Source organism: Tupaia chinensis, unplaced genomic scaffold (genome assembly GCF_000334495.1).
Source record: "Tupaia chinensis unplaced genomic scaffold, TupChi_1.0 Scaffold143796_1, whole genome shotgun sequence".
Classification (NCBI taxonomy): Eukaryota; Metazoa; Chordata; class Mammalia; order Scandentia; family Tupaiidae; genus Tupaia; species Tupaia belangeri.
The window spans coordinates 2,851,661-2,863,857 of NW_006203646.1; the positions used below are offsets into that span (position 1 = coordinate 2,851,661).

The window sequence follows — 12,197 nt, forward strand, 5'->3', positions numbered from 1 at the left end:
AATTAAGATGAAATTGATGGAGTTTTGTAACCTGGGGAATAAAGAAAAAGAATGAGTAGGAGAAAACTGATTAATTATCAGAATTATTTTGGGAAAGTTATGTCTGAAGGTTTGGCTTTTCAATATTAATACCTGGATTACTAAGATCACCCACATTTTAATTATACCCGTGTCTCCACCTTAGATTTTATTTATTTAACATTTTTTTAATTACAAAAACATTTTTTCCCAAAGTATTCCTTTTTAGATTTTCAGTACAGCATCCTCAAAATACTAGGAATGTGGCCGGCAGGTGGCGTAGTGGTTAAAGCCCACATAGCTAACCAAGATTCTAGTCCCAGACCTGGTGGCTTGAAACCCATGCCGGACATGTGTGTATGCATGCCCAAAATCCCAAGAAGAGGATGAAGGAGAAGGGACTGTAGCATTTCCATCCCCTTGGGGGATAATTTCTCACTTTCTGTCTCTCTCTTTCTCTGGCAAGCACACATACCCTATAGCAAAAGTCTAAATATAACTATATATATGTGTGTGTGTGTATGTACACACACAAGGAATGTGTTACTGTTTAAAAGCCTATGGGAAAAGCTTCATAGTAATCATAGTCATACTTTTTTTGTCAGGTTCTGGGAACACTTTTTATTTATGTCTTATTTATGGTGGAGGAATTCAGGAAAGAGCCAGTGGAAAACATGGATGACGTCATCTATTATGTGAATGGCACTTATCGCCTGCTGGAGTTTCTCGTGGCACTCTGCGTGGTGGCCTATGGCGTCTCAGAGACCATCTTCGGAGAATGGACAGTGATGGGGTCAATGATCATCTTCATCCATTCCTACTATAATGTATGGCTTCGAGCCCAACTGGGGTGGAAGAGCTTTCTTCTCCGCAGGGATGCTGTGAATAAGATTAAATCATTACCCATTGCTACTAAAGAGCAGCTTGAGAAACACAATGATATTTGCGCCATCTGTTATCAGGTAACTCACTCAGCGAGAATCCATTTGGATGGGTCCTACAGTGTATCCCTTGAGATTGTCACCACATTACCGGAATTCGGTCTAAATAAATTTCAGGCAGATAATTTCCTGGGTCAAAAAAAAGGTGGGGCCTCGGAAATGATTAAAGACCTAATAAAATATTTTCATTTTATATCTAAATTAAGTTTTCAAATTAGTCCCTCAAGTTCTAATTTATTGTTGTTTTCAACATTATTGCTCACCCATAAATAAAGGAAAAACAGGTCAGGTGTATTTTATATTTGCTCCTGAATACACATACACACACAGACATACATCTGATCAAATATATACATACAATCAGGAGTCAGCAACTTCCGAAAAGTGGTGTGCCAAGATTCTGACTCTTTCCTTCTGGTATTCCCACCGTAGGGAGATGTCTTGTGTATTTAATGAAGGTGGTGGGAGGACGTGCCGATCAGTGCATTGCTGGGTATCTGAGAGAAGTGCAGACGTTTGGTGGGGGTTGGGGGGGTGGAGGCCACCAGCTGGAGTACCATTGAAGCCAGCCTGCCTGCTGTCTTTGGCCTTACAAGGAGCTGAAGAGTACCCTCTCGCACGAAGTAGAGGTAGTATTTAAACTGCCGTGGCAAGAAAACAACAAAAACGAGGCCTAGAATTGCGTCGTGAGTCGCCTGTGCAAGAGCATGGTTGACTCACAGCTTTTGCTCCTGAACTGCACTGTTGGATGTGTGTAACAGAAATCATGTGCACCCATGAGCCTGTGTTCCTTTTCACATCACTCTGAGAGTGTGGGCTGGTGAGATTAAACTGTAGGTGGTGTCAGTGAGTGCCCAGGGCATGTTCTTTTTCCAACTACTGTTGTAGCTATGTGGGGTGCAAATGTACTTGTTTGTATTTAAGACTACCTATAATAATTTTTTTCCTAGTGGTAAAAAATTTTTTCAGTGCCTCTTTTTTACTGATTAGAACATACTTTTAGATACAGCAAACAGTGTCTTCCAGGTTATTTTTTGCATTTGAAGTGGCTGAGAAGTAATGTAACTCACTCCCACCCCTACATTAAATAGTCTTTCTCTTAGTTCTGTATATTATTAAAGTAATTCCAGTTCTTTTGTGCCTCATTGTACTCAGGACAAAGCATATCAAAATTGGATTCGGGGCACATCAGCTTCGGCAGCCAGTGTCTAAATACTCCATCCCCGAGACTCAAGAGTCTTTTCGTATTTCCTGTTGTCACATCACTTTTTCTGAGGTGCTAGGACTGCCTGCTGATATCACGTAGAAAAATGAGAGTACAATCGCTTAGCTTCCCAGCTGGCTGCTTTTCCTTGGATGGCTTTCTGCTTCAAAGTTGACTCCCAGGTGTTACCAGTTCTTGGCAAGGAATTTCTGGAACATGTGTATCTCCTTGTTTTGGGACTTTAAAACAAAATTAATTGTTGACTCTACAAATGTTTATCCTACAGTTTTAACTTGATGTCCTCAGGCTTCCCTCCCCAAATATGTCTTATACAAGGAATATTAATGCAAAGCATAGCACTCTGTTCCGGTGGCTATCAGACTTGAGTTCATAAACGTCACTTGGTGACTTGTAACCGTAGATTTATTAATCTCATTTTCAGATTCTGATTCGGTAGGTCTGGGGTAGCCCAAGAATACGCATTTATTAACAAGTGATTTTGATGCAAGTTGAGAAACACTGGCTTATACAGACCAGAGCTTGAAAACCGGGTGTATACATTGGCCTTAAATGAAATTGCTACTTCCTTGCCAATACCCTGGTGTTCCGTGGCTGATTTTGTCTCCTTGCAAATAATCCCATCATAGAATAATCTGTTCAGCTGTGTTGAAGCATAACTGTGGAAAAATCCTGTCTTCATCAGATTATTGAGCTTCTAATTACACTTGTGCCATGCCAGTGGAGATCCAGCATTCACACTGATACAGCTGTGTGACCTGTGCATACTAAGGCAAAACCCAGCTCAGAAGGTCGTTTCTTCCTCATTTTTGGTTTTAGTTTTTTGTTTTTTTTTTCTTTTTTAAGTTAGGCAGTGACTCTTATATTTATGTAAGGGAGTCTGATGGCAACAGGATTATTACTGAAATAAATTGAGTTTTATTCTAAGATCTATGTTACAATTTTCTGTCATTGTAAAAAGATGTTGGAATCAGAACTTCGAGGGGTAGCACCAAATATTTTACATACTAGTCATTTATAAGACATCTTTTTTCCTCCTCTTTTAGGACATGAAATCTGCTGTGATCACACCTTGCAGTCATTTCTTCCATGCAGGCTGTCTTAAGAAATGGCTGTATGTCCAGGAGACTTGCCCTCTGTGCCACTGCCACCTCAAAAACTCCTCCCAGCTTCCAGGATTAGGAACTGAGCCGGCTCCACAGCCTCATGCTGGAGCCGAGCAAAATGTGCTTCAGGAAGGCCCTGAACTCCCAGACCAAGAGCATCCTCCAGGGACCAGACTACAGGAAGGGTCTAGGGACGATAATGAGCACATTGCCAGATCAGGCAGCCAAGAAGGAGCTGTCGAACCCCAAGAATGTCCTCACAGTGCGAAAGATGAAGCATGTCCTGTTGGGTCAGCCTAGAGGAAGAGAAGCAGGCATGACACTGTGATGCTCTGGAGAAGCTAACCCAAGGTGGAATTCAGCCCAGCTGTGAAGAGTGAATGTATGAGATGAGTAGGTGGGAAAATGACATTCCAAGGCTCTGGTCCAAGAAGACTCTCAGTGAAGACCACTGGCTTTCTTCCCCTCGAGATTCTGGGAGAAAATTTTGCAATGTATGCTAATCAAAATGTATTTATATATTCTCTGCCGATGTGTTGTAGAGGTTTGCCAAGAAAATTCAGCCTCCACAGCATGAGAAACTGCCCCTGATTTGTGAGGGATCAATAAAAGCAGATTGGAGTGTTTGAAAGGGGCTTAAGCAAACGAGGACAGAGAGCTTGAGAACGGCCCAGGAAGAAGCAGGCCGCAATGGAACCGACTTTGCTTTCTGTGGGACAAGACATTCTTGTTACAGAGTACGAGTAGTGACCAGCCCTTTCCTCCACCCCCTTCCCCTCAGTTAATTGGAACTCAGTCAGGTTATTATTGAGTTTTGTACAGCACTGCAATGAAATCAAAGATGTAGAAGCATTGATTGTATTCAGAGATTGAAGCACGCTCATTCTTTGTACGTGCTTTAGGGGAGGGGGCGGGTGGGCACTTGGGCCTTGCGGGTACATTAATGTAATCTGAGACTCTTGAACTTTATGATGGAGTCTTCAATATTTTGATGTATATGAAACTTTTGTTAATATATTGTATACTTTGCTGGCTGTGTGAAGTAAACTAAAACTCTGATGAACACTTTGGAGTCTGCTTTAGAAGACCCAAGTGGGAAGGGGTTTAGGGCACTGATAAAGGCCCTGGGTATACTTTTCAATCCTGTGTAATGTTTAATTCTTGCAACTGAATCAAAACAGTGTTAAATTATGGCAATATTTGCACTTTGGGAATGAGTACATAATTGTATGATCACACTCTGCAAATGCCACTTTTAAAGCTGTTAATAGACTTTGCACCTTTTCTTTGACAAGGATGTGTCATATTTAAATTTTTACATTCATCATGGCTACAGGTAGAACCGGGGAGGGGGGAATGTAATTTTTTATGGGAATTTTGATATGAAAAGAAACTAGTCATTTATTTATACAATAGGCTTGGCTCAAAAAGTGTTTTTCAGACTTGGTATTCCTAATGTGGGATGTGACTTCATTTTATTTTTAGTAGTAAATTTGGATGTAGACTGACAGACATAGCTGAATGTCTTAATAAATTTAAATTTGAAGATAACTATGTTTTTTGTTCTTGTGATTTATTACTTTGAAGTGTTTTGCTGGAATTCTGTTAGGAGGAGATTTTATCTAAACTGGACTTCCTGTCTGTTTGGCCTTGTCAAAAATAACCCGCAGATGGCAAAACTGGTTAAAAAGGGCTAGTTCTTTGAAATCTGCACCAGTGGTAGCAAGTCCTGCTCTATCAGAGCATCTGGTGAGCGTTTTAAAAACAAATTACACATTTCTGAGCCCCACATCAGACAAGCTGAATCAGACTTTGGGGGTGCCTGCGGACAAGCACTGCAGAGCTTCCCAGATGATTCTAGCTGGCCTGGAACCTGCACCATACTACATTTAGAGAAGAAGCTTCTAAACTAGGATTAGTTTCTCCTTAGGTGAGGTTAGGAGTTTCTCATCCTTTCTGCCATCTTAGGCAGAAAACCAAGCCGATGGGTCCCCCTAGTGGTAATAAAGCTGCTGGCCTAATACCTAGTGATGCTGATCTGGGATTTAAGACTGATTTTCAGCCTGTGTAAAAGATTCATGTTCAAATACTCAAGATTTGGGGGCCCTATTGGAATCAAATTGCACATAAGCCTGAAGTCATTGATGACTTAGTGACTTTGGTCATCCTTCAGCACTGAATGTGAGTGACCTTGTTTAGTTTTTGACCAAAGGATTCTCTCTCACATGTTCACAAGGAAAAGTACTCAGACACTTCAGTGTAAGTAGAGACGTCTTTGGTGTCATTTTTATACAATACGCTTTACAGGATGTTAAAAAAAAATAAAAAGGAATAGACACACTCTCCATACCCAGTCAGATGAGCCCCTCGGCAGCCTGTCGAACAAATGTCACTGTAATATTAAAATTGGGTCCTCAGAAAAGTCACGATGCATTTTTGCATAGAAAAACGTATGTCATGACTTTTCCGACAGTAGTAGGTATCCTTTTACTTCAGCCAGGAGAGTTTTGTTAATATGTAATCACAAACCCTCGGCATTTCAGAGGCTTTAAAACTGCAAAGGTGTATGTACTACATGTGTGTTAATTTGCCACTTGGCAGGGGTACCTGTTTGGTGCAGGCTCTGGGATATATGTCTATCTTGAACCTTTCTGTGGCCCTTTCAAAGGGACAGCTCTGAAAGGCTGCACTCGGGCAGCCCCATGCTCTCCCGAGGTGTGCACAGGCGTCACTTCTGCACACCACCTGTTGGCCAGAACTCCTGTCACCTCTAGCTACAGCAGAGCATGGCAGTGGTCTGCCATATTGGAAAGAGAACACGTGTCAGTGACCAGTGTTCTGGGGAGAACACTTCATCTTAACACACGGTCCAAAATGTGGGAGGACACTTACGCCTGGTTCGAAACAGACCATCAAGAACTCCCACTTAATCTGTTCCAAGTTCTACATACTTGGGCAGTAGCATTGGGTAACGCTATCCATCATTTCAAATGTGTTTCGGTCGTGATAGGTTTCACCTGCAAACTTTTGGACTTAAGAAGACAACGTTAAACCACCTCGGTGTACTACTGAGGAGATTCAGTCCCCCTTGTATTTTTCTTGATCACATTAAGAAAATAGTCAAATCCCTTAGGGGTCCTTTGGGGCCACAGTTCCTGTCCACTTCGTGTTTACCACTAAATTTCAGACAGTGCACACTTACTTTCACTCATAATCAGTATTCACTTAAAAACGAATAAAACTTAATCGCTTTATGAACTTTGGCAACCGAGGTTAGTATTCATACTAAGTTCATGTGTATTTCTATTTTGTGTTATTTCTTTTTTTTTTTTTTTAATCTGTGTTCCTGAACCATTAGATGACAGATTTTATTTTATTTATTCATTTATTTATTTTAATTGGACTGGAGAGAGAGAGACAGAGAGAAAGTGATAGAGGGAAAGTGAGAAAGCAAGCCACCAGGTCTGGGACTCGAACTGTAGTCGACCATGTGGGAGTGTCCAGTGCTTTAACCACCAGGCCACCTGCTGGTCCCTCTATTTTGTGTTATTTCTTACTTTATAAAACTTGTTTTAGTAATCTAAATCATGCTACTTGCACAGAGCTGTCTCTAGAGGTCTGATTTTCAAACATTCGTAATAGGCTTTTAAGAGTATGCTATTTTCATGAGTATTTTACATCAGAACTCTGCTTTTAAACTTTTGAGGTATGTCAAATGGTGAATTTAATTGGTTGAAAAGGACAAATATTGTAGTTTCCAGGTTTTAAAAAGTTTTTTTTTTTTTTTTTTTTTTTTTAAAGAGCTTTTGCTGTAGGTTGTGTGCACTCACTGGATAGATGGAGACAGAAAGTGAGAAATCAACCCCCAGGAACATGATCATGCCGCAGTCCCTTTTCCATTCTCTTGGGATTTAGGGCACACACGCTCATGTGCCCGGCGTAAGTTTCAAGCTGCCAGGTCTGGGACTCAAACTACAGTACGCCATGTGGGAGTCCAGCGTCTTAACCACCATGCCACCTGCTGGTCCCCATTAAAGTAGTTTTCTGTGGCTGCGATAATGAAACAAGAATTTTAAACAGATTTAAGTATTAATATGTAATTTGCCAATTTTGAAAAAAAAAGTTTTAAATGTGTTTACACTTCAGTTGCTTTCACATTGGCATTTATAAAATCAGAGTGTCTCCAATTTTTATTTTTATTTGCTATAAGGCATAAATGCTCATCTTGGAGTCAGGGAGAGAGAAAGTGAGAAACCACCCACTAGGGGGATAGCTGCAACACCATCCCTTCTCCACTCTCTTCTCAGGATTTTGGGTGTGCACGGGTGTGCACGCGTGCTCACGCACCCAGAATGTTTTGTGGTTTTTTTTTGGAGAGGTTTTTGCTATAGGGCGCATGCGCTTGCCAGAAAGAGAAAGAGAGACAGAGAGATAGAAAGTGAGAAATCGCCCCCCAGGGGGGATGGCCACGCCGCAATCCCTTCTCCATTCTCCTCTGGGGATCTTGGGCACGGCGTGAGTTTAAGCCACCGGGTCCAGGACTTGAACTGCGGTCCACTACGTGGGAGTCCAGCGACATAGCCATTACGCTAACTGCTGGTCGCGCACCCAGAATGTTTTTAAGCCACTGGTTCAGGCTCAAACTGCACAGTTGACTATGTGGGATCCAGCCACCTGAACCTCTACGCCATCTACTGACCCAGATTTCTCTGATTTTAGAATCATGGCAAGTTGAAGGTAGGAAATTAGATTATTTTTAGACATACATGCTTACATTTTCTTCCTAGTTTTTTTCAATATTGCTTATTTGGAAAGTAAAGTATTTATAAAGAACAAAAATCACTCATTTTTGTAATTGGTCTTTTTTAAGTTACTTGCACTTTTGATTGTAGCAAAACTCCCCCATAGACAAGCATACTTACCTACCCAAGGGTCACTTTTGTATCTCTTTTTGAAGTCTACTATCTTCCGCTTTTGAAATTCAAATACTGCTTCTCTCCCCTTTGAAGATAGGGAAGTAGGTATTGTTACCAGTCAACTAAGTTCAATTGCTGCTGTTTGGTCAGTGAAACAAGAGGCAGAGGCTGGAGAAGGGAGTTTATTTCTATAACAGGATACAGGAGACAGTCAGCAAGCACCATCAAAGTTCAACATGTTCTTGGTATTTATAGCACAAGATACAAGCACGTAAATTATTCCTCACTACAATCAATCAGAGTCAATCACCTTCTCCTGATTCCTGTTTTATTTCAAAAACCCATTCCTGGTTTCTCATCTGACCGTTCTTCAAACAGACCTCCCTATGACTCAGCACTTAGAGGCCTTTCTTAATTTCAAAATGGCTGCCCTCCTGCTTCTCCTCAAGCTGGCCTGCTTCAGGATGGCTTTTATAAATAGGGTTCTATTTTTTTACGTAGGACATAGAAAATAACCATACATACTATAATAGCTTATAGAATTATCCTCGTGGCTTTATTTCTCTCACCCTGTGGAGTCTGCACTGTATGGATGAATACATTTCAGAGTAAAGACAGGATTTCCTGATGAAGACAAAAAAATCTTACTAGTTGCGCGTCTAGGGTCCTTTTCATTTCCTTGCTCTTACACTTACACGTTGGTGTCTTTTCCTAACCTCTAGAAATATTGGCTGTTTGGCCATGACTTTTTCTCCCTATTGTTAATATATATAAGCAATTCTTTGCTATTTTATTGTTTTACATGTTCTAGGGTTAAAAAAATGGCTTTTTACTAGCTGTAAATCCTCTCTATAAATATAGAGGAAATTCTGAACCAATTTAGGATTATTCTGAGCTAATTTAGTCATGTTCTATTACTTTCCAAATGAGAACTTCCAAACTAAAGTCATCTCTCCTAGTGGCATCGAGCCTGCTAATTACCTTTGGCAGTCCTTTATCTGTCCCCTTGGATTTAGGGAAACAGGCAACTTGAAAGTGGTAAAAAGAGCCTGGACAAAGGACAGGCGCTCTGGGCTATCATTTTCGCTCCTTCTCTGGCTATGTGATCCTTGACTGGCCTTTGTTTTTCTGAGCTTCAGTCTCACCTGAAAAAGATGATCTCTAAGATATTCTATTCAAGATTTTACTCATCTATATTTTTTAGTCTTTACCACAGACTGAGTAATGAGCGTCTTTTTTTTTTTAATGTACTATGCTGAATATCAAACTTAGCTAATGTTATGTTTGTATTTCCAGCGCCTGGTACAGGACAAGAACTCTCCGAATATCTACTGAATAAGCATGTGAACTGAGCATGTGGCTCCTCTATAAACCCCATAGTTTTCAAAAGGCAGAGAACTCTTTCCTGGTTTCTCATCTGACCGTTCTTCAAACAGACCTCCCTATGACTCAGCACTTAGAGGCCTTTCTTAATTTCAAAATGGCTGCCCTCCTGCTTCTCCTCAAGCTGGCCTGCTTCAGGATGGCTTTTATAAATAGGGTTCTATTTTTTTACGTAGGACATAGAAAATAACCATACATACTATAATAGCTTATAGAATTATCCTCGTGGCTTTATTTCTCTCACCCTGTGGAGTCTGCACTGTATGGATGAATACATTTCAGAGTAAAGACAGGATTTCCTGATGAAGACAAAAAAATCTTACTAGTTGCGCGTCTAGGGTCCTTTTCATTTCCTTGCTCTTACACTTACACGTTGGTGTCTTTTCCTAACCTCTAGAAATATTGGCTGTTTGGCCATGACTTTTTCTCCCTATTGTTAATATATATAAGCAATTCTTTGCTATTTTATTGTTTTACATGTTCTAGGGTTAAAAAAATGGCTTTTTACTAGCTGTAAATCCTCTCTATAAATATAGAGGAAATTCTGAACCAATTTAGGATTATTCTGAGCTAATTTAGTCATGTTCTATTACTTTCCAAATGAGAACTTCCAAACTAAAGTCATCTCTCCTAGTGGCATCGAGCCTGCTAATTACCTTTGGCAGTCCTTTATCTGTCCCCTTGGATTTAGGGAAACAGGCAACTTGAAAGTGGTAAAAAGAGCCTGGACAAAGGACAGGCGCTCTGGGCTATCATTTTCGCTCCTTCTCTGGCTATGTGATCCTTGACTGGCCTTTGTTTTTCTGAGCTTCAGTCTCACCTGAAAAAGATGATCTCTAAGATATTCTATTCAAGATTTTACTCATCTATATTTTTTAGTCTTTACCACAGACTGAGTAATGAGCGTCTTTTTTTTTTTAATGTACTATGCTGAATATCAAACTTAGCTAATGTTATGTTTGTATTTCCAGCGCCTGGTACAGGACAAGAACTCTCCGAATATCTACTGAATAAGCATGTGAACTGAGCATGTGGCTCCTCTATAAACCCCATAGTTTTCAAAAGGCAGAGAACTCTTTCTAGGGGTGGAGAGCACATTTGTGCACCAAAGAGATGTAGTCACTTCTGTGAGTGGTTTTTGATGGTCTAACTGAACTCAGATAGCAAACTCAGAGTTTCTGGAAGAGAGATGATAAGTGTAGGGCTTTCAGGTGATGATTTTTACTTTGTTTCATTATTTGGCTTCATGGTACATTTTTTTTCTTTCAGTTTTTAAAAAAATTTTTTAAAAATGTGTTTCTTTCTTGAGAGAGATAGAGGTAGGCCCCCAATTTTATTATTATTTTTTTTTTTTTTTGCTATAGGCGTGTGTGCTCGCCAGAAAGACAGAGAGAGACAGAGAGACAGAAAGCAAGAAATCACCCTCCAGGGGGGATGGCCATGCTGCAATCCCTTCTCCTCCATTATCCTTTACGGGATCTAGGGTATGCACGCACACACGTCCGGTGTGAGTTTTAAGCCACCGGGTCCGGGACTTGAACCACGGGCAACTATGTGGGAGCCCAGTGACGTAACCATTATGCCATCTGCTGGTCCCAAGACTGCATATCTTACAAACTCAATTTCTATCTCCTCATGAAAAATTGGTGCTGTTGCATAGGTTGCTCATTTCTGCCTGTCAACAGTTGGCATAAACTGAACAGGGCTCAGTTTCTGGTCTACCCTGTGCCCTCCCTCTGCCATCAGTGTCCAGTTCGTTGTCATCAATTCTTCTGCTTGCATAGGAGCTGCCCAAGGTGAACAATGGGCAAGTCTAGCATCTCATTTAATCACGGTCAAATCCTACATGAATATGTGTAGTGCAGATATTATGCATTGATCAAAATGAAAAAAAAATTAAAAATCAAAAGCAATCTGGATAAGTTTGTGATAGTGCAGAATCTGCATGTTTTCATGTTTCTCTAATTATAGTAGAGTAGTAAACAAAAATATCAGTGACCAACTGTTTTATTTGAGTATATTTCCAACTTGGGTCTATGTTTAAGTTTTGCACTTTATGGTATCACTCGGTTTTCCCATGGCCCAGTGTTTCTGCCTTTTCCTTCTTTCTTTTTTTTTTTTTTGAAGAGAGTTTTTTTTTTTTTTTTTTTTTAAAAGAGTTTTTTTTTTTTTTTTTTTTTGTTATAGAGCATGTGTGCTCTCCAGAGAGACAGAGAAAGAGAGAGATAATGAGAAATAACCCCCCAGGGAGGATGTCCACATCACAATTCCTTCTTCTCCAATCTTCTCCGTTCTCTTGGGATCTGAAGAATGCATGCACATGCACCTGGCCTGAGTTTCAAGCCCCCGGGTCTGGGACTCAAATCACAGTTGGCCATGTGGAAGTCCAGGGCTTAAACCACTATGCCAGCTGCTGGCCCCATTTCTCAGTCTCTGATGGGCCATGGAAGCAGGCTGGGCAGTGCTTGAAAAATGCGGACGTGTAGGCCTAGACCCATAGATTTGGACCTCACAGGTTTGGAAAGGAGCACGAGCCTCTGTTATCTTTTTATAGATTTTTTTTCAGATATTTTTGATCCCATGGAAATGTGGAGATCTTTCATTAAAAACA

General features: G+C 40.6%; 1 protein-coding gene across 1 annotated transcript in view; it reads left to right on the forward strand.

The window, feature by feature from the left end:
• The window catches only part of RNF145 (ring finger protein 145), a gene marked incomplete in the record, with an annotated part of 51,811 nt that extends 46,973 nt beyond the window's left edge, over nt 1–4,838 (forward strand). Inside the window, 1 exon segment of the mRNA XM_027766936.1 lies at nt 3,228–4,838. Coding sequence (XP_027622737.1) covers nt 3,228–3,587 — 360 coding nt within the window.
• Between the last annotated feature and the right edge of the window lie 7,359 nt (nt 4,839–12,197).